Source organism: Alternaria ethzedia (assembly GCF_023757985.1).
Source record: "Alternaria ethzedia strain BMP 0044 chromosome Unknown scaffold_5, whole genome shotgun sequence".
Taxonomy (NCBI): domain Eukaryota; kingdom Fungi; phylum Ascomycota; class Dothideomycetes; order Pleosporales; family Pleosporaceae; genus Alternaria; species Alternaria ethzedia.
In genome coordinates, this window is record NW_026056198.1 from 604,440 (window position 1) to 626,136 (window position 21,697).

At 53.1% G+C, this 21,697-nt stretch overlaps 5 protein-coding genes across 5 annotated transcripts; 3 read left to right on the plus strand and 2 right to left on the minus strand.

Annotated features, from left to right (window-relative positions):
• Positions 1 to 256: 256 nt before the first annotated feature.
• J4E87_002933 (uncharacterized protein) lies at positions 257 to 1,861 on the minus strand (the record flags this gene model as incomplete). The annotated part of the gene is made up of 1 exon (XM_049374567.1): positions 257 to 1,861. The coding sequence occupies one exon, from the start codon at positions 1,859 to 1,861 to the stop codon at positions 257 to 259; it is 1,605 nt and encodes a 534-aa protein (XP_049235558.1).
• A 3,719-nt stretch (positions 1,862 to 5,580) lies between these two features.
• On the minus strand, positions 5,581 to 10,823 carry J4E87_002934 (uncharacterized protein; the record flags this gene model as incomplete). The annotated part of the gene is made up of 6 exons (XM_049374568.1): positions 5,581 to 6,876; positions 6,935 to 7,653; positions 7,728 to 7,738; positions 8,011 to 10,566; positions 10,622 to 10,708; positions 10,762 to 10,823. The coding sequence occupies 6 exons, from the start codon at positions 10,821 to 10,823 to the stop codon at positions 5,581 to 5,583; spliced, it is 4,731 nt and encodes a 1,576-aa protein (XP_049235559.1).
• A 565-nt stretch (positions 10,824 to 11,388) lies between these two features.
• On the plus strand, positions 11,389 to 12,867 carry J4E87_002935 (uncharacterized protein; the record flags this gene model as incomplete). Its single annotated transcript, XM_049374569.1, has 3 exons — positions 11,389 to 11,758; positions 11,810 to 12,631; positions 12,680 to 12,867. 3 exons carry the CDS (start codon positions 11,389 to 11,391, stop codon positions 12,865 to 12,867), a joined length of 1,380 nt encoding a protein of 459 aa, XP_049235560.1.
• A 2,844-nt stretch (positions 12,868 to 15,711) lies between these two features.
• On the plus strand, positions 15,712 to 17,553 carry J4E87_002936 (uncharacterized protein; the record flags this gene model as incomplete). The annotated part of the gene is made up of 3 exons (XM_049374570.1): positions 15,712 to 16,098; positions 16,152 to 16,385; positions 16,435 to 17,553. The coding sequence occupies 3 exons, from the start codon at positions 15,712 to 15,714 to the stop codon at positions 17,551 to 17,553; spliced, it is 1,740 nt and encodes a 579-aa protein (XP_049235561.1).
• A 3,029-nt stretch (positions 17,554 to 20,582) lies between these two features.
• Positions 20,583 to 21,669, plus strand: J4E87_002937 (uncharacterized protein; the record flags this gene model as incomplete). The annotated part of the gene is made up of 2 exons (XM_049374571.1): positions 20,583 to 20,671; positions 20,724 to 21,669. The coding sequence occupies 2 exons, from the start codon at positions 20,583 to 20,585 to the stop codon at positions 21,667 to 21,669; spliced, it is 1,035 nt and encodes a 344-aa protein (XP_049235562.1).
• Between the last annotated feature and the right edge of the window lie 28 nt (positions 21,670 to 21,697).

The following is a 21,697-nucleotide window of genomic DNA, read 5'->3' on the forward strand; positions in this document are numbered from 1 at the left end:
CAGCCTCACAGCGATTCATTGCTTTGGACGCTCGAAAGTTCTAGACAAACGCGTCGTAGCGTGGAGGCAGGGGCTGCACGGATCAAACGCGTTATCAGGTGCTCTTATCTCCGCACTGTCACTAGTGGAGAACCTGTGGATCTGGTCTACCCCACACGCGACTCCCAGATTTGCTTGTAGCACTGAAGCGAATGCATTACTACTTATAATAGTATTCTCACATACCACGGGACGAGATAGCGCCCAGAGTGTACCCTCACTCCACAGTCTTGACCTTACGATCACCCTCATCCCCATGCGCATACGCATAAGCATCAATACTATGTTTCGCGAACGCCCTCGCAGGCAACCCCTCAGCAAACATAATATCCAACTCCTCGTACGTCCTGCCCTTCGTCTCCGGAAGACGGAAGAACGTCCAAACGAAAAAGATCAACGCGCCTCCACCCCAGAAGAAGCCCGTCTTGCCCTTCCAATCACCAGCAGTGGGGTTCAACATATACGGGTTGATCACGTTGGTGAGGATCTGCGCGATGTAGTAGCTGATGCGGGCCAGACACACACTCTTGCTGCGAAGACGCGTGGACGAGACTTCTCCGACAATGGCATAGCAGATGGGTCCGACGGTCATGTAGTACCAGAAAAGCCAGATGATCATCATAGCAGCTTGGGCGTAGTTGCCGCCGGACGAGTCGCCGGCGCCTACACTGATGAACCCTACGATGAAAAGGATGGCTGCTAGACCACCGAGGCCCCAGAGGTAAAGCTTTCGACGGCCGATGTAGCTCATGAGGACCCAGGAGATTAGTGTGCCGACTGATGCCATGCCGAGACCGCCGACGGACATCTTGAAAGAGATAGAGGTTGAAACGCCTGCTTGGACGAAGAAATACGTGGGAGTGCCGCCCATGACCGAGCCACAGATGGGCTGTGCGGCGAAAACCATGCACGCGATTTCCGTTCGACGGCGGTCGATGCCCTTGAAGCATTGAAGGTAGGATGTGTTTTCCTCAAGTGACTTCTCTAGTTCATTCGTGCGAACCATCATCGCGACCTTTTGCTTAGCCATATCACGTTGGGAGACAGACCCAAGACGGATAAGCATCTGCTCGGCCAGTTCGAGGTTGCCGGTACGAACGTGGTACCATGGGGACTCGGGTGCCATCCAGAGGATCGCAAACAGTGGGATAGGCCATGCCCATTGGATGGCAAAGGGTATCCGGTATGCCCATTGTGTGTTGTTGCCTGAGAATGCCGACTGCACTCCAGCGGAGATGAGTTGCCCAAATGCCCAACAAAGATTGACGTATACGGTGAGGTAGCCTCGCAGAGCTAGCGGACACACCTCGCTGGCGTAGGCAGGCGCCATGGTCGCGAAGACACCCCAGGGTATACCGCAGAGGAACTGACCGACGAGGAGGACGGGGGCGTTGGGCGCGAAGAAAGAGATGAAGATCAGCGCGCAGATAGAGGCAAGCGATACCAGCAAAACAGGACGGTACCCAAATCGATGGATAAAGTACCCATTCGCAAATGCGCCGATGATGGTGCCCACGCTCACAGCATTGCTGAGTCCATTCTGCCACGATGCTGTTATCTCATACGTCTGAGTGCGTTGATTGAACTCTCCGTATTTGCGCGAGAAGGACGGCTGTGCGAAGAACGAGCTCATCAGGACGATGTCGTATCCTTCCATGATGATGCAGGTGGATAGCAATACCGACCAGAGCACAGCTTTGGGGTACTTGCGGATGGCTAGCATCAACGTCATCTCGTGTTCCTCGTCGGCAGCCGCTTTGGCCTGGTCGAAGGTAACCTCGTGGTGTTCCATGGTCGCGGCCTTTTCGTCCATGTCTGCCATGATGGGTCGGATTGGATCGGTGCGTGCACCAGGTATGTAGAAGCAACAAGAAGACAGCGGACCAAAGAGTCCGGATACAGATCTCAGGAACTCGTGGTTGTGGTGAAGTATGTGGATCTACGGACATGGCCACGGTATATACATAGTCGGTCATCCTGCACCAAGCCGCTCGATCATCCATGCATGGAACATGGCTGCTACCCCAGGTTTTCTCCACCGGAACACAACTACCCCATGGGGTGCATGCCAGGCTTGGCCTGTTCCTGCAAAGGCCACACTCCGGTGGAGATGTCCCTAGACGCGGCATTTTCCAGGAAGACGCGTGCGGGGCGTGACCACTCTACCGGTAGCGTGGATCCTTCACTAAGGCCCCCGATGGAGAAGCGCCGTGAGGCTCCGGCGTCTATTGTGCCGAAGAATACGAGAACTTGGCCGTTACCAGTCATGGTACTACCGTGATCGTGGGCTTGCTGGCATGACCGAGGTATCGTGAGGGCGGGTGACACGCTAAGCGGAAGCTGTAGGGAACCTGTTTCCAGGATCTACTCTTCCGATGAGATGAGATGTGGTGAAAGCTTAAGGTCGGGACGTTGCATGATACAGACTGCATGATATTCATATTATCGCTCTTTCGTAAGAAGTCGAAGCAGGTTTATATAAGACCGTTCGATGCCCCATGTGTGACCCGCATCTTGCGCAGAAGACGGTGAATTGGCGTCTGGACTTGATGAAATTCCAGAACTTTTGGCTAAAATTGAGATCCCTTCTTTCGCAATCCGCACCGGAGCTGCTTCATGCTCTAGACTGCCGACATTGGCAATGTATGCGGACATCTTATGCCCCACACGCACATACGTCTGTACTAGCTCATCGTCCAGTGGCCGGTCAAGATGGAGGAACGATGGTTCCGGTTCCTCATCTGACTCAGAACCAATGGCTTCAACGGCTTCGGGAAGATGCATGCAGACGCAGAAGGCCCAAAGTATGAGTGTCGCGATGTAGATCGCATATGGCTCGAACAGGCTGCGACAACTGTACCTGCGAACGTGCCAGAAAAGGGCCCCACAGTGCACCAGACACAATCTAGCTTTGCAGTGATCTCGAATCACCCACTGTAGGACCTGAATTCGCGCCGTCGCGAATGACTGTCCGTCTTCGGCATCGACTAGCGTGGCTTCGTTGGATGCAGATCCCGATACAAACCGTTGTATGGCGCTAGTGGGCGCAAGTATGATCAGACGAGCTAGATGCAGCTGGAGGATAGTGTGGTGCTCGAAGCCTGAGTGGCGTGCGACCTTACTATTCGCAGGCCAATGCAGGACATCCAAGCTATCACAGGCGCTGTTACGCCACTTGATTGAAGACCGCGTTGTCGGCGACCAGTCTTGTTGTATGGGTGGTGGCATATCGCTACGTCGCTGTGGCGTAGATGTTGGTGTCCATGAGTTAAGACGAATGCGATCTCGGGCCACAACATCCCGGGTATGGCGATAGATGGCACTGACAAGTAAACCCATGCTGAACTCTCCTAAATCGACGGGTAGCCGCTTTTCCACGTAGATCATCTCTAGTGCTTCCATAAAGGTAACACTTGTAAGACGCCTTTGGTTCTGTCGAATTAAGCCTGGTTGGTCCCATACATCCTCGTGACATGGCAACAATACGTCAATATCGTCGAACTGGATGAGGGGCTTGGCCTGAAACTGATACACGAACATCGTATCGAGTGTCTGCTGCAGTTAGCTACGCGTCTTTCGATAACAATAAGAACAAATTACCCAAACCATCATCCCAGTACGAACCATTGCTTCTCTCGACACCCATTCACGAAAGTCGGGGTTTTGCTCAGGATCAGCCGTCCTTGTCAGATCGTAAGACTTCTTCGTCTGAACAAGTAGACGGAGTGTGTGGCAGCCCTCTACTAGATAGTGTCGTTCTACATGGGCACGTTCTACCAGAATTTTCCTGCCTGAATGCAGCATGCAAGCGATATTCAGGATGCCGGCTTGTAGAATCCGTAGATCTGGGTGGGCAACGAACTGGGAACAGCTCGGGCTGTAATCGACGTCCTCGTTACCTGCCGAATCTTGTGGGTCTAGTCCATACTTGCTTCGGGTGAGAATTGTACTCAGCAGACCAAATAGGGATTCGCTTGTTTGGGAATGCTGCAATAGCCGTGAGTACTTTGAGCCGATAACAGAGACGGCGATTAGCAAGAGCCAGCTCTTGGAAGCATCTTGGGCGAAGGAAGACCGCCGCAGGAAGGGGAATACTGGGTGGAAATGGTCAAAGTAGTGGCGAACAGAGATTACGACTTGCTCATACGTGGGAAAGTTCGAAGCGCTCAGATCGACTGGGCTATCGCGGCTTTCAGCAGCAATGCCTTCCAGCAGAGATTGATAGGCTGCTGGTGGACACAATTTGTCATCGTCAGAGGTATCAAGCGATGCAGAAGCATCGTTAGCTTCCGCATCTTGCAAGTCGATGGTTTCTTCTGAGCAAACCGAGTGTTGCGATCTGCCACCGAACGGGGCTCTGGCACCTGCCCCATCAACGTAGTATCTGTTTTCCGATGTCGATGTAGATATTACGGAGGCAGTATCCTTTGACTGCTGGTCTGTATCAGGTATGATCCTATTCGGATCTGATGAATGTGATGTTGTGGTAATCGCAGGTATTGAGGGTGTTGTTGGCGCGATGGAACAAGTCCATTGCTCCACGGTGCCATTAGCTTGGCCTCCGAAGTTTGCGAGTAGTGCATCCAGGTCAATGGGGCCTGAGTATTGGGGCGATAACCAGTTCACGTCTGACAGACTTAAACCAGGCATGCCGAATGGGTCAGAAGCGAGCAAGCTGTTGTCGACGTTGCTATTCCACGCCCATGCATTGACAGAGGACTGTCCTATTGCATCGTTGAAGTCCGCTGTCCTGAACTCGCCATTGCTGTCTCGATCGACATTATTCGGATGCAGATCCCCAGTACTGAAGGCGTCTGTGGACTCATTCGCGCCAGCATCCGCCGTTCTGCCTCGCGCGCTACGGAGTGCCGGGTACTGGCAGCTATAGCCACGTTGCAAGCACCTGGAACATTTTGGACCGCGCGAACATTTGACGCGATCTGAAGCGCATCGAAAGCACGCGCGCGATGCGGGAAGCTGAGTCGTAACGTCGCTGTGGTCATTGTGCGCTGCGATGTGACGGGTGAGGACATCACGGCGTGAGAAGGACTTGTGGCAGGAAGGGCAGGGGTACGGCCGTTCGCGTGTGTGGATCCTCATATGACGTACGAGATGCTCTTGCTTCCCGAAACCGCGACCGCATACTGAACACACTGCATTAAACCGCTCCTGCGCTCCGGGGGAGGTCATCGCTGGAAAGGTAGGAGCAGGTATTGTGCGGAGAAAGCGTGGATATATGCCCAGGCAGCTCGACCTCGAGGTTAGACAAAGGACAGGGCATCCCAGTCATCGTGATCACCCAGCCAAGATGCATGCGGGGGCAGGAGCGATGGGATCTAGTGGCAGGCGGAGGATGGCGTGGCTTACAGTATAACTGGGAAGTAATCACGAGCTTGGAAGGGTGGGGCTCGCACGGGCTGCAAACATCAAGGTCACCTTCGACATGGCAACGATTACTCTACGAAGAAGAGAATGCGCGTTGGAGTCAAGTAAGCCCTAATAGAGAAATAGATTGTTCAATTAGAGTCTGTCGACATCATCCTATACGCGCTCGAACACCGGCATAATCTCCAACGGACTCTCAACCTCAACATCCTTCCCACCATCCCACGTCTCTCCACCCCAAAAACTCTTCCACTTCTTACCACCCTCCAGTGGCGGAAGATAAACCTTCGTCTTCGTCTGGCCCTTCGCCAGCACCGGACAAATCAAGTACCTGTCTCCGTACATATACTGCTCTTCCACCTCCCAAGACCTGCTATCCTGCGGGAACTCATAGAACAGCGCCCTCATAACCGGCGAGCCCTTCTGATGCGCCTCCTCCATAAGCTTTCTCGTGTACTCACGTAGATCCTCGCGGATACCCATGTACTTCTTGCAGATCTCGTAGACAGCGGGGCCGTACGACCAGACTTCGTTGTCTGCGCCACTGCGGCAGGATGGGCTGTCTGCGGTCTTGGGTTGGCGTGGCTCGCGGTCGCCGTGTAGGCGCATGACAGGGCAAAAGGTGCCCCATTGGAACCAGCGCACGAAGAGTTCGCGGAATGCCTCATCATCGGGGTTGCCGCCGTGGAAACCTCCTATGTCGGTTGTCCACCAGGGTAGACCCGAGAGACCCATGTTGAGGCCTGCGGCGAGTTGGTTGCGGAATGTGCCCCAGGAGGAGGAGATGTCGCCGCTCCATACGAGAGCGCCGTAGCGTTGGCTGCCGGCCCAGGCGCAGCGGACGAGATTGACGATGTTATTTTGGCCTTCGGCTTCCATGCCTTCGTAGAATGCGCGGGAGTATTCGCGGGGGTAGATATTGCCGATTTGTACGTTGGGGCCGAGGTGGTAGCGGTAGTTGTCGAAGTCGTAGTGGCGGTATTCGGGCTCTGCTTCGTCGAGCCAGAAGACTTTGATGCCCTTCTTGTAGTAGTTCTGCTTTGCTTTGTTCCATACGTACTCCCGTGCAGCAGGGTTCGTTGAATCGAAATGGATCGTTTGGCCTTGGAAGGTCATTGCCGTTCGCACACCACGCTCAGTCCGGATGAGCAGACCCTTCTCGACCATTTCCTCGTAGTTTTCTGATCGCCGGTCGACAGTTGGCCAGATGGATATCATGAGCTCGATCTTGAGCTCCTCGAGTTCTTTGACCATGGCATCGGGATCGGGCCAGTACTTGGGGTCGAACTTCCAGTCTCCTTGCATGGTCCAGTGGAAGAAGTCGATTACGATGAGATCAATAGGGAGATTCCGTTTCCGATACTCTCGTGCAACTTGGAGGAGTTCTTCTTGGGTCTGGTAGCGCAGCTTGCATTGCCAGAAGCCTAGACCGTATTCTGGCATCATTGGTACCTGAAATAGCATATGTTTAGCTCCTTACTCACCTCATGGCATGAACATTGGGACTTACCTTCCCAGTGGCATCGGCATACGACTCGACAATCTGCGCTGGCGTGTCACCAGCCACGACCCAGTAGTCCAAGACTTTGGTCGACAGCGCCTCAAAACTCATGATGTTCTTGCCAAACACCACATTGCCGATCGACGGGTTGTTCCACAAGAATCCATAACCAAGCGAGGAAACAGCAAAGGGTACACTAGCTTGAGAGTTCCTGTGCGCAAGTTCCAGTTGTGTGCCTTTGATATCAAGGTAAGGCTGCTGATACTGTCCCATTCCGTAAATCTTCTCTTTGGGATCCAGGCTTTCGAACCGGGCAGTAAGCTTGTAGTCGCCTCCATGAATAGGATAAAATTCCCGGGCTTCGACTTCCAGCGCGCTGCATTTGGGGTCGACGATATCGCGGCGGTTACGGGCGTATTCTTCTAAGAGAACTTTGCCATTGGTGTTTGAGATGGTGATCTTGCCTCGCTTGCTGATGGTGGCTTTGACGAGGCCATTGGTCAGGGTTGCTGACTCGTCGTTGCTGGCAATGTCGATGTTGGCAGAGACCTTGGGTTGGGGAAGGAGCGCCCAGTCTTCCTGTGGCATGGTGGGCATCTTGGTGGCGCGCACGCGGACTGCGTTTTGGCCCCAAGGCTCGATCCATAGTTGTTCAGCATCGTATGTGAAAACGAGGCGGTTATCCTTGGATGTGAACATGATGTTTTTATCTGAGTAGCCGTGCAAGCCTACGGATACGTGTGACTGCCCCGGACATGGAGGGGCATAGACACGTCTTTTACATTGTAGCAGCTCCACGTACGCTTACCGATGCTGCGGGTACTCGCGATTGGGAAACCCGCCATTTGCATTCCTCCGGTGGCACGTTTCGTGAGTGAAGTCATACAACATCCAAAGTGTGTGGAGAGGGGCTTCTCCATCGGAGTCTCCACCGGGATACGCGCCGTGTGCTAGCCCTGGAGACGTCGATCTGGCGGGGTTAGCCTTGGCACTGGGGATGCCTCACTATCAAACAACAGCATGTGCATGGATCCCTACACTAAGGGAACAGCTCCACCTATCGTGCTTATTGTTGTCTGGTTTACTTCCGCCAATAGGTCTGAACAAACTCATGTGCCCAGTCAATTACCCCGGCCTTCCAATCACCCAATGATTCCTCCACGAGCCCTTCCCATTCTCTCGCTGCCTCGTCTTCACCCTTGGCACCACCGACACCCTTTCCTAGCCACATACGCTCTTGGACCTTTCTTACGCTACCCTCTCTCTCAACCTTGATATCTGGGATGTTGGCTCCCTGCATGAGAGCGAATAGGTTGAGGATGAGGTTTGAAGACTTGCGCAAGGTAGACCATGCCGTGTAGGAGTACTCTTTGAAGACAAGATAGTTCGGGTGCTGCACTCCGCCCATACCTTCAATCATCTCGCGACAAAGCTTCATGGCTGGTGCAAAAGGCTTCGGGTCCCGTCCGAGAATGTATCCAAAGTCTACGTGGAAGAATGCACCCGATGGTGCGAGCAGGAGATTGTCGAGATGGCGGTCGCCGACACCCAGGAGGTACGTTATTACACAGTAACCAGCGCAGGACTTGATATAAGTGTCCATTGCCTCCTTCCGAACGCCGAGTGGGGCGCTGTCGTCGGGGTTATTAGCGCGTAGGTAGGCAAGTAGGGAGCCTTTGTGCTTCTGGCACGCTGCTGCAATACTCATCGATGGGACAAATTGGAAGGCGCCTGCGGAGGTGGATGTAGCTAGAATACGATAGGGTGTTAGCTTGAGATCCAGGTTCTCCTTGCGAAGAAGTCGATCCATCAATGTGATGATTTGAATGACGAGTTGATCCTGCCGTAGGTCATCGCCAGTCTTGAATATGATCGGATACGGGTTTGACGTGGTCGTTTTGAAGGATAGTACCATGGGCAGTAACGAAGATTTCAGAACATTGCAGTCTTCTGTCGATATTCCCGTGATGTATACGGAAGGATCGAGAGGCAGAGGTAGTGGGTCGAAGTTAGTGAGCTCGTTCTTCGGGTCAGCAATCGCCTTCTTGAGACGGGCAAGCTTAGTAGGTCGATCTCCTCCACCAAAGCGCACGTCTTTGGATATTTTGGCCAAGATAGTGAGGAGCTCGCCTTGACGCTGGAAGGTCTTGCGGGTCTCAACACCTTCAGGCGTTTTCTCCAGCTCAACCATGAAGTCGTATTCGACCTTAGCAAAGAGTTCACGATGTTCTGGCTCCTGGTCGGTGCTGAAGTCGCTGATCTCTACCATGAGATACCAATGTAAGAAGTTGCCCAGTGTGAAACTGTTGGCTGCGCGAGTAACCAGGAAACGCGCCAGTGACGAATCATCACCTTCGCCCGGTGCTTCATACTTGAGTGCTTGCACTAATTGTAGAAGGTAGAGCTGGAGCTCTTCGTCGTCGGCTTTCTTCAAGCGCTCGACAGCGTAGCTTCGTACTACGGGGTGGTCGAAGTGGGGTCCAAGGAGTTCGAGCGCGTCGTCGACATCTATTTCTGCCCATTTATCGAGCAAGGGTGCAGCTTGCCGGGCTTCTCGCGGGTTCTTCCAGTTCACGCACTTGACGAATTTGGTCAAGGCCCGCTTGTCGCGTAGCAAGAAGTATCTGAACTTCCAAATATCGTCTCGTTCGTGTGATGTGATCTCCTCGAGCGGTCCCTTAGAGAGCAGCAGGTTGAGCTTATCTCGAACGTGTACGTTGGGCTTGCGATCGCGGTCGAGTGAATCGGTCTGCTGGCTGCGCATCAACTCGCGATGCTTGTCTTCGGCAGGGTTCACTCGTCGGCCGACTTCAGGGTCGTAGATCTTGATGAGCCGTCCTGCATCCGCATCACCGTATCCAATACCGTCGATGTCAATACCCGGTCCAAATGACACTTCGGGTGGAGGTCGCAACCTCACATCGGCTTCGGCTGGCAATCGCAAGTCTGATACGGGGGGCGGTGGGTATTCGACGTCGGAGAAGACGATGGCGTGGTCGAAACGGGGCAGTTCGATGTCGAGATAGAAGAGTTCCTGGTCCTCGCTGTCTGCAGAGCCGTTGGTCCCGTTTGTCTTGCTCTGGCGGTTCAAAGCCGCAGCCTCGGCCTTGAGCGCCTCTTTCCGTATTTGCATCATCTTTTTGTATACCAGGCCGTCGAGCCAGTTGTTGGTCGGCAGGTCGCCCATCTCCTGCTTCTTCAGCAAGCCCTCGAGCCTCTCCATCTCGGCAACCTGCTCGTCCACGGTATCCTCCTCCACCTGCGCTTTCCTGCTTTTGCGCGCCGGCGGTATTACCCACGGCGTTGTAGTGTTGGTGAGGCCATCTGCTGCCTTGAAGCGGTGTATGCGACAGCGTTGCCGACCTTTGTGGAGCGTGTTGTCGTTGTCAAAGAGAGGTATTGTCGTGCCACCAAAGGGCACGGCATGGAGACTCGAGTCGGTGTCTTCGGCGGGTGACAGGTCCCATACTGTGATGGCTATCTGGGCGGAGGCGGGGAGGTTCGCATACGTCACGGGTAGCTGCAGCCATTCGTTCCAGATGCGCGCGTTCTTGAAGGACTTGTAGGCGGTTTGGACGGGCACAGTGAGGGGCTTGCTATCTGCCCATATCTGCGCGGTGACGTACAGCTCAAAGTTTGGGCTACACTCTGGTCAGTACTCCACTCTCCTCTCTCACCAGGTGAGAGGCGACCCACTTGATATTTGAAGCTCGGTGCCTAAGGTCCGGCCTCTTCAACAACACCGAGTACGGGATGGGCTTCTGGTTCCCATCAAGACGATCTCTGCATTACTCAGCACATATCCAGTTATCCAGTTATTCTACGAGGCTGCCTACATTCGGACATGAACCGACAACTCGGTCAGGTCAAGAGACGTCGCAAAGTTGAAGGCCTCCATCGTGCGCGGTGGGGAAGCTGATGGCTAGGGCATGCCATGGGTGTGAGGCTTGTGAAAGTCTTATCACCTACCAGCACATGACAGGTTTCGAGGTGGCTAGCGGGAACGCCCGTTCATGGCATCGTCTGGCGGGGTGAAGGAGAGACACTTGCACTGCGCACTGGATGAAGCTATGCGGGTCAGAAGCTCCACAAGCCGACGCGCATGCAGGGGTCCGCGAATGGAAAGAGCCCTTTCGCGTGCTGCACGGCTTGGCTGACGAGGCGCGGTCGCACTTGCCTCTAGCAAAGTCGCGCTAGAGCCTCTGCACTTTCGGCAACCGCGTCCCAGGCACAGGACATCGCCCGCATCACCACCACCATTGACCCGGCATACCCCTCCACCACGCCCTTAGTCCCTTTCACTTTCACGACGCGGGATGGCGCGTCTCAACACACACCTCTCGGCTACCCCCCAGACACGCGCTTCCACCGTCGACTCTCTTTATCGCGACCCCTCCGTGGCGCCCCGAAACGATAGCAATGCGCGCACCACTTCCTATTCCGTCCTCAGTCCGACGCGCTCAATGAACTCGGACAAAGAGAATGAGCAGCCTGAGACACGCGCAAACACCCCGCGACGAGGCAAGGCTGGCGGTATGCGCAGCGCGTCGGTGCGTATGCCGACGCCCGACTCGGGCTCAACAACTGGGCACGGCGGTAAGAGGAGGCGAACCGATAACTACGCAATGGCTCAGGAGCAAATTTACGAGGATGTAAACGACGAGCAGGAAGAGGAGGAGGAGGAAGAGGACATGCACGCAGTGGAAACGCCCTCACAGCCCCCACCTGAATCAGATGAGGAAGGCGATCAGAAGTACTACAACCCAAACCAGAATCCCGAGCAGCGAAGGAGACTGCGAGCGAACATGCGCGATAACCATCGCATGCTGGAAGGTAAGTCGAGCAACTTGGTCCTTGTCGCATGAATATCACTGACCATAGCAGACAATCGCGATGACTATGTCAAATCACGCGACAGCGGACTCCTCGATGCTATCAAGACGCAAAACAGCTTGTTCGGCAAGGTGCGACAAACGGCTGACGCTACGGTTGACTCCCGCTTCCTGGTCAGCGCCAGCGACCTAGCAGGCAAGAAGCTCAACAACAGCTTAGGCAATTCTGGTGTAGGCATCGATCTGGATCAATTCGTTTCAAAATGCATATACTTTATGAAGTCTGGCGGCCACATTGCAGGCGAGGAAGACGCACCCGCAATAGCCGTAGGCGATGATGACGAGGAAGATCCAGATGGGCTCGACTGGGCATTACTAGGTCGGCGAGCATGCTTCCCGCGCAACAGGCGACCGCCAACATCAAGTTTCCTGCTTGGTCCACTCTCAGTTCAGAGGCGCGTTCGTGTGACTCAAAAGAAAGCACGATCGCAACGGCAACCTCTCGGTCCAGCGACTCGACCCCAAGAGATTCAAACCGGTGACATTCAGCAAAATGAGAGTAACAACTTGACGACTTTGGTTAGAGGTATCAGGTCACGCTTGGAACAGCATATCACAATTTCCCAGACATTGGTTCAAGAAGAAATCGACGCAATGCCAGACGATGAGTATACTGACGACGCTCCAACCGCTGCCCTTAGACGCCACAGAATCGCCATGACCACCGAAGAGGAACCCGCAGTCAACTTGCTCGATTTCGCGATAAATCCTCACGACTTTGGGCAGACGGTTGAGAACCTTTTCTACATCAGTTTCCTGGTGAAGGAAGGAAATGCCAAGATAGTCAAAGACGCACATGGACTTCCGCTACTTTGTAAGTTTGCGAGTTCAATGGAGTCGTACATATACTAACTACTACCAGTACCTGCAGCACCCAGTGGCGTCTCAGAACACCGAGAGAGAGACGTACAAAAACACCAGGCCGTGTTCAGCCTCGACTTCCCCTCTTGGCGGATGTTCATCGAAGCATATGATATCACAACATCGCTGATACCTCAACGCCAAGTAGAAGAGGCAACAGTTGGCGCCAACGGCTGGTACAACGGCTAAGCCTTCAATGCTCAGTCATCCATGGTATCCGTTTCGCTTCTACGTTCTATCTTCAACCTGGACGGTTCCCACATTCCCCCAAGAGGGCGACATTTTGGTGTTTTTCACTGTTCACAACGTGTCTGCACGACGCATCTCTCCTAAGCGGCGTTCAATCGAGTCAGACATGATGTACGATGATGGGCGGCATTTGTACCGTACCTTTTCTTCTGGTTTTCTCATCTCCTTTGGCTTCGCCGACATCTCTTTTTACGCTTTAGTTCTAGCACCTGATACCCCAAGATTTTTACCCGGATCTTCTAGAGGCATCGTTATGTAGTTGGAGTCAACCATGGCCATTTCAAAAGGAATATCCCAAGAAACTTTGTTGCTGATTTTACCCGTACAGCCTGATTGATCATGTCATGACAAGAGCGGAGAGCGGTCTCCGAGATCCGGTGGTTTCTTCGGGGGCATATACCCCAAGCCCATCCATATTGATATTGATCTTCATTCATGCATGCCAATTTTCGTGCTACTGCAGCAGTCTTCATCCTCATTCGGAAGGAACTTACGGCTATAACCCATTCCATCCTCATACGGTATTTACCATTCTCGATTGCTTCCGCGCCCTCCCGGAGTCTTGTCTTGGTACTGTGATGGGGGAGACGATGTGCTTCCTGGTTACAAGGTGTTGAGTAAGATAATGGCCTTGTGACCGTCAGCTTGTTTCACACCAACTGTATGCAGAATGCAAGTATTGCTACGGCCATGCACTCGGACGAAGACTATCGCTTGAACGCAATCCTGGGGCACACTGGCTGATCTTTAGCATAACCTATCGAAACCGCTATCGTTTCTGTGACTCCCACTACACTGGTGGAAACACATCGCCTGAAGCCACAACACATGATTACATATGAACTCAAGAACAAAATGTTAATCTTCATAATCCATAATTGCAAAACTCCTGTGGCGTGCGTAACGTGCGTAATCGAGATTGCTCGTCGGAGTTAACTCCAGTCGTCCAACCTAGCCGCCCAGTGTCCGCAGCAAACAACAGACACAGCCTCGTGAAGCTTTCGCAACCAAAGCAAGGCTTTCGGGTCTACCAAGCAATGCGGAGCGTCCCAAGCTCAAGTAGTCTCTTCCTACGATCCCCAAGTAGGCAGGTGGTGATCGACATGATTAGCAACGATGGTGGTTGGGTATCGATTTTGCAATTTCAAACAAACCCAGCCTCAAGTCAGTCAGCACAGCAGATGAGTAATAGCCTTGGCTCGCCTTGTCCTCTTTGGTAAGTCAGTAGTCAGCAAGCGTCCGTTGAAGATGACTGGAGGGGAGCTTCATTCTTTCGTGACAGGCGGGCTCGGGCCGACATAACGTTTCTAGCGTCCGCACGTCTGGTGGCAGTACTTGTAGCCTAGAGCTTATTTGGCACGCCAAACGTAAATGTTGTTGGTGGAAGTTAAGGATAAGGGGGTTCGGGGGGTCTTCTGCTTCGCGGTGGCCTTGGCGACTGTCCGGACGAATAGATGTCGTGATGCTTGGCAGCCATTTACTCAAAATTCTGAGTGTGCCAGATGTGGCAGGCTGCGGGATGTTCCAGTGCTTTAGCGCTAGCTAACGGTTTCGTTGCCCGGCGATGTCGTCCGATCTCTCCGAGTTCCTCTGGGTTTCGGCGCCATCCTCTCCGTATGGTTTGCGAGGCCCTCGAACAGCGTGATTTCGTAAGCATCGAGTTGGGCGCGCCTTGTCGAGATTGCAAACGCCTGTTCGGCTGATCATTGCACGTGGTGTGGAACCCTTGGTCAATAGCGCGCCCCTTAGCTGGCCAAGTCTCCAACGTTCTCCAGCCTCATCTTACGAAATTCTCCGCTGCACGCATGCGGTCGTTGTACGTATGCTTGATCGACAAGCTTTTCTTGGTTTCATAGGTTTCGCGGTCTTCGCAGTTGCGGTGAGAAGGATTACGTGGAGCTCGCTTCCCCGGATCTTCGCAGGTATAGCACCGAGGACGCTCGGTATCCGTAAACACCGTCAGGCCATGATCTTGTCGTTCGCATGATCAGCATACTCACATATACGCTTACTAGCCACATATCAAACATAACGATGTTTTAGCCCAGACCTCGGGTTTGTTGTTCGCAGACCTTCCTTGGGGCTCCGAAACGCGTCGATGGACGGCGAATAGCAGTCATCGGTCATTCTCCGGACACGGTGCACTGGCAGCCGTTGAGTGCCGCTGTCACTCATCCTGAATCAGCACGGCAGGTGAAACGCTATGGTACCGCGGATTGGCCGTAGTTTTGCCCATTCCCTTGGAAGATCACGTTGTTGTTTGAGGCCCAACATGAGTCCCCAGGCCACTGGGGTCGTGATAATCGATCAGACCAATCGGCCGATTTCAGGCATCTCCCGGGCTCGCGCACGCTGCTCGAACCGGTACGAGGATCTGCATCTTGCGCACGAAGCGTTGAAGTTATGCCGATGCGTCCTTGCTCGTCTTTGCGCTCGGTGTGATGCGGTGGCTTTGGCGAGCTTCAGATGGAGGAGACAGGAGCTTATACTTTCTTTCCAAGCCTCAACTCTAGATGGGATCGACAGTAGTGCGGTCACACCCGCCAACGCCGAAAAGCGCGAGCCTCGAGTATTTGTGGATATAGATCGTAGCGACCGCCACGCTTTCCAGGTTCCCAATCCTTCAGAGTCGTTCCTTCGTTTCCTTGTTCCGTCCGTTCACGATCCACTTGTGTGGTGACTCGTGTCGCTACTCTTTCCTTATCCTATCTTATCATGGAAATCATGATGTCCGAAACATACTCCAACGGGAGGTCTTCTTCCTCGTTGGAAGATCCGCACCCTATGGTGGAGCTGGCTCCACCACTCAACTCTCCTCCAGTCTCAGAACCACATCCCATATACGCACCTCTCACTGGAGATGCATCCGGCAAGAGGCCATCCGTACCTTCCATTATGGGGTATCGCTCCAGGTCAACAACCCCAGGCACATCAGACCCTTCGAAGCGCGAATCATACAACCTCGCCGGCAGTACTTTCCTCATCACAAACGATGGCAGGACGCTCAAACTGCCTATGCCATCAAATTCCAAAGCCGATCCTTTAAACTGGGGCAGATGGAAGACAGCCGGAGCGTTATTCGCTGTAGCCCTCTATTCCGTTGTCTGTCTCACTGCGGCTCAAGCGGCGTCAGTCATACTCAATAGCATCCAAAAAGAGTTCCAAGACGAGGTAAGTTCCGCTCTAGCTACTGGAGATCACCTCCGCTCACACATCCCATCTAGGACATACCACAATGGCAAATCAAAGCGTTGGTGACAGGCCCGACAATGCTCATGGGCATTGGGTGCTTGCTGTGGGTGCCAGTGTCAATCGGGTTGGGTCGTCGGCCTACGATCCTGATAGCGACCACGGTCGTACTGGCTGCTATGGTATGGGCCGGTCAAGCAAAGACTTTCTGTTCGCTTGTCGCCGCAGTCTGTTTCCTCGGCTTGGGAGAAGGACTCGCTTTGTCTCTGGTAAGCAGCGCCATAATACAACTATAATGTCACTCACTAACAGCATCAGGCCTTCCTAATGGTCATTGACCTCACATACATCAACCAGAGATCGATAGGAATAGCCCTCATGTGGTGCATGGCAGGCTGCTTCGGCACCTCTGGCGTTGCACTTGTACCTCTCCTAGCCGACCACGGCAACAACTGGCGTCGATTCTACCACTACTGGACCATTCCCGTTGTCGTCTCGCTCGTCGTCACCTTCTTCCTCTACCCCGAGACATACTTCAAGAGACCAACAGTAGCTTTCAACGGACTCATCCTACTACAGAGCGCCACAGAAAAGCTGACCGTCTACGAAGACCGCGAAAAAGACTCCGAGATCTATCGCGACCTCCCCGAATACCCGCTGCGTACTGGATTTGCAGGCTTCCGTGACCGGGTCGGGCTATCACGCTCACCCTTCGCATCATGGGCTTCGGCGGGACGGTGCGTTATCCAAATGGGTTACTGTGCCGTCAACCCACTCATCTTCTGGGTCTTCGTCGCCTCCGCATTCAATTCAGCAAGCATGATCTTTATCGGTGCAACGTACGCAAAGATCCTTATCGCACCGCCTTACAACATACCACCCGGCCTTGTTGGCACAGTCAACGTCGCATCCGGCATCGGAGCCCTATGCGGCCTGCCCATCTTCGCCATCCTCTTCGGCAAGGTGCTCAAACGTCTATCAAGCCGCAACAAAGGTGTTCTAGAAGCTGAACACTACCTCGTCAGCTACATCCTCCCCGTCCTCACCGGCGCACTAAGCTCTCTCATCTACGGCCTCGCAGTGCAGTACCAATGGAGGGCGTCTGCTTTCTACTTCGCATACGGCATCAACGGCTTCTCTTTCATAACAATGATGATTGCGAACACGCTTTGGGTTACCGAAGCCTTCCCGCGGTGGGCCGCTCCCGCCATTGCTGTTGTTTTTGGGGGTTGTTACTTCCTCACTTGGGCTATGAGCTTTGCGCTTGTGCCCTGGATTGAATCACATGGATACGTGTGGGTTGGTATTGAACTCATGATTTTCCAGATTGTGGGTGGGTTGGTTGCTATGCCGGTGGCATTTTGGGGGAAGAGTACACGACAGGCCATCGCTGGTAGGTGGGCTGAAGATAGGAGTGGTGCGCTGAGGCCGCTGTGAAGGTATGGGCTGTTAAAGCTGTAGTCGGGTGTCTTTCTCTACTCAGGGCATGATGTCTTGGGTAAGAATGGATGCGGATAATTTATAATCTTGAAATGCCACTCAGTGCCACTTTGATGCTTGTACGTCAGCACACTAATGTTGAACGCAACTCTGGAAAGTCATCGAAAAGACCCAGTGAAACCGTTTGTGTCATTTTGCCTGGACGATGTATCTACTCTCAACAGTCTAACTGAGTAGGTCAGCTCCACGTTTAGAGATAAGATAATTAGAGCAGTACCCGCAAACGACGTGGGCGAACTTTCTCTCTCCAGGCACTGCTACGCTACCAGATGTCGATAGTCGCGTACTCCATCGACCATGGTTGAGAGTCTGAGCCACATACAGGGCACTCTTGGTCTAGCCCTGCTCTGTGAAGATAGCATTGCCCAACAAGTACAAAGTACGGTTTGCCATCCTGTGCCCTACGACGCAGGATGACAGGGACATCGAGCCCTTCTATAGCCCAGATTGTATCCCCTGGTTCTACTTTCCTCACTCGTCGAGGCCCCGGTGATTCATTGATAGGTGAAACTAACGTGAACCCGATCGATTGTTGTGTCTCAAAAGCCTGCTTTTCCCCAAGAAGTCTCCTCGTTACTTCACGCAGATTCGACAGCTGCCGCCATTGATAAATCCGATTTCTTATAGATAGAGCTTCGTCTAAAGATGCCCATTTCTCATCGTTGGCACAGGAGCGGCACACTCTCGAATAGAGAAACGGTGTACTTTTGGGTTGTAAGCGGGGTAGATGTGGCATCCGGCCGAAGTTCAAGTACGAAGAAGGTATTTTGTAGGTATGTGTAGTGACCTTATCCAGAAGGTATGCTCGGACACGCAAACACGGGATCTTAGAGTTTCTCATAGCGTAGACCCTCCCCATTACCGAAGGGTGGAGGTTGGTACCTTGGTTCCGGTACCATAAGACGGGATCATGTTGAGAGCTGAGCTGCGCCCCGTGCTCTTCGTGTGTTGTACGTGTAGCTGTTGGCTGTATATCGGTATGTAAGAATGATTCCATCGACATTGGACAGCGAAAAAACTCCGCAAACTTTTCCATCTGCACCGCTGTGAACTTCGGAAGCTCCATGTGTATGAAATGACGTATCTCCCAATTCGGCACCCAGCTCGGCATGAGGTCGAGATCCAGGGGCTGATAGGGAGGTACGTGCTTTAACACGTCTAGCCGCCTCGTAGTCGATATTAAATGAGTCGCGATGTTCCAATAGACTTCTTCGGTGCCCGTGGCATAATTTATCGGAAGAGCTTCTCGAAAGTACGCGGGGAGAAAACTATAGAGAGCGAAAACTTTGTCCCTTGGATCCGTGGCCAAGCAGCGACGGGCCCGATGCAACAAGTCTAGACAGTTGTGCTGGTCTCGCTGAGTTGCAGGGAGCCAGTGTAGAACACCTGGAGGGTTGTGATTCAGGCTCTTGCAGAGAAACATGAGCTCCCGAACCGTATGCGCATCCCAATGAATTATCTGATAATCAGTGTGGAGAACAGCTAGCTTTGCAAAAGATATCTCCTGTAACACCCAGACCCTGTTGAAATATGGGTGCTGCAGGAATTACAAGACCACGGGTTTCGGCATGGTAAGATCTCTAGTAATGATGCCTCGAGATTTTTTGTCTACGTAATCCAATAATCTCGATATCGTTCCAGGATTACGGAACCCTAGATACAACAACACTTGAGAGGCGTTTGAATAGACAGCGTCCATCAGGCGGACTTGGTGATTTCTTTCTGTAGTGCTCTTCTGATCGATACATCTAATTGGTTATATGAGTAAGTAGTCGCTACAGAATATGAAGCCGGCATGACGAGCTTACATAGCATCGATCCATAGAACGCGGGAACGGTGCGTTCTTCTGAGGCATCGAAGGGCCGCCTCACAATTCTTCGTGATAGCCAGTTGCTTTCCATGACATAATACAAATTGGGAGAGGGAAGCATCGCCAGTCATCGTCGCCCAAGTATAGGAAACCGCTTCGTAGACGGGTACAGTTGCTAGACTGACATGGACAAGGTCGCACACAATATCGTCCTGTCTTGTACCGGGGTGTATGTGTACTAATCGGACATGTTGCTCATTTTCGCAGTCGAGCGGTTGGTACTCGAAGGGTGAATCTGTAATAGCTGTCGAAGCCGGTTCTTCAATGAGGTCGCCGCAAGACATGCAGCAACGAATCGAATCGAAGGCCTGAACGTCAATGTGTCGACACGTGCTTGACGTTTCGTCCATCGCATGAGTCGGTCGTCTCTCACATGGGGGGCCTCCTGCAGAGACAGGCAGTCGATATGAGTGCGCTCGTGTCGTCAGATTAACGTGACTTCAAATTCATCTGTAAAACGTCGAGTGTTAGTTGCTACCTCAGACCAGCTGGCTGAGAGCTTGTTGGAGGTGCGCATATCAGCCCTCAGTCGCTTGCGTCAAGGCTGACATGCACAGCCCGGAGCGTCATCTTTATCCTAGCTGCCGTTCACGCCTGGACACGCAGCGAAAAGACGCCTGAACGGTACAGAGAACGAACTGAATGTGGCTTTAGCCTGAACTTGGCTTATTGATTGCAATACAGGGTTGTGCATTGGGGCCGTTGCCGTGTGTGTGCCAACGCGTCTCGACACATCGTCGCACGGGCCCGCGATCAACGGAACGCCTCCGCAACTCTGAGCCAACCCCACAGTCTTGCACAGCCGCGTAGTGAGACCATTCTACGTTCTGCATTGTGCATATAGTCCTATCGGCTACTGCCTAGCATCATTACCTTTCGAAGATGCAATGAGCACTGCAGCTGGGTCTCAATTCGGCCCAGAAGATGCGCCGCCCACCGGAAGCTCATTACAGCTTCACAATACCGTCAATACACGATGACACGACACTCGATTGCCGCGTATACCATCCAGATACCCTGACTAAGCCGAAAGACTCGGTCGATATCGCGCAATGGAGGAGGAGAGGTATCGTCATGGCACACCCATACGCGCCAATGGGTGGTAGCTACGATGATCGGGTCGTTGGCATCGTGGTGGAGGAGTTCCTACATGCTGGATGGATGGTGGGCACGTTCAACTTCAGGTACTGTCATAACAGTTCTTTACCATAGCAATTCAAGACTAACAGATACTAGAGGTGCTCACGGTTCCAAGGGACGCACTAGTTGGTCTGGAAGACCTGAACTAGACGACTATACATCCTTCGCCGCATTCTTCATGCACTATATATCCTGCCTTCGACCACGTCTTACCTCCGATCTTACCTTCGCGCCCGATCAGGCTCCGATACCATCGAACCAAAGCGAGTCAGCACCGGCACATGACGATGAATCTCCCATAGTCATACTAGGAGGCTACTCATACGGCTCTCTCATCCTTAGACACCTACCGCCCGTACCGACTATACTACAACCCTTCTCCGCTCCAGTGGTGGGTACTGCGGCGGATGAGATAGTTATGCGCGCCGGCAAGCTAGCAGACCAGAGCAATCTGGAATGGATCAACCTAGCTCGGGATGAAACCAGAGCTAGGCGGAAGAGCCGAGCAGGAAACGAACCGCGACCTCAGGTTACAATGGGTGGGGAAGAGACAAGTCCAGAGAAGCGCCGGAGTAGCAGAGACGTCCGAAGAAGTCTAGAGGGCGGTTCGCGGCTCGAAATCCGAACGAGGTTAAGAAGCCTCAGTCACAGGCGACGGCACGAAAGCCACGAACCGATACCGCAGCCAGAGAAGAAGAATTCGACGACTACAATGCCAGATGTACGCTATCTCCTCATCTCACCGCTTACGCCGCCAACCTCTACACTTGCCGCACCGGCCCTGATACACAAGTTTTGGAGCAGGTCCAAATACGACTGTCATGAAGTGATTGGAAAGCATATAACCCTAGCCATCTATGGAGACCAGGATATCTTCGCTTCGTCAAAGAAAATCCGGGACTGGTCAGAGCAGCTCAAAGCCGAGTCGAATTCACGCTTTACCAGTGTTGAGGTTGCAGGCGCAGGGCACTTTTGGCACGAGAACGGCGTTGAAGCAAGACTAAGATCAGCGATGAAGGAATGGGAGGCTGCGATACGATAACAAAATACCATGTTCTCAAGCTATCGCT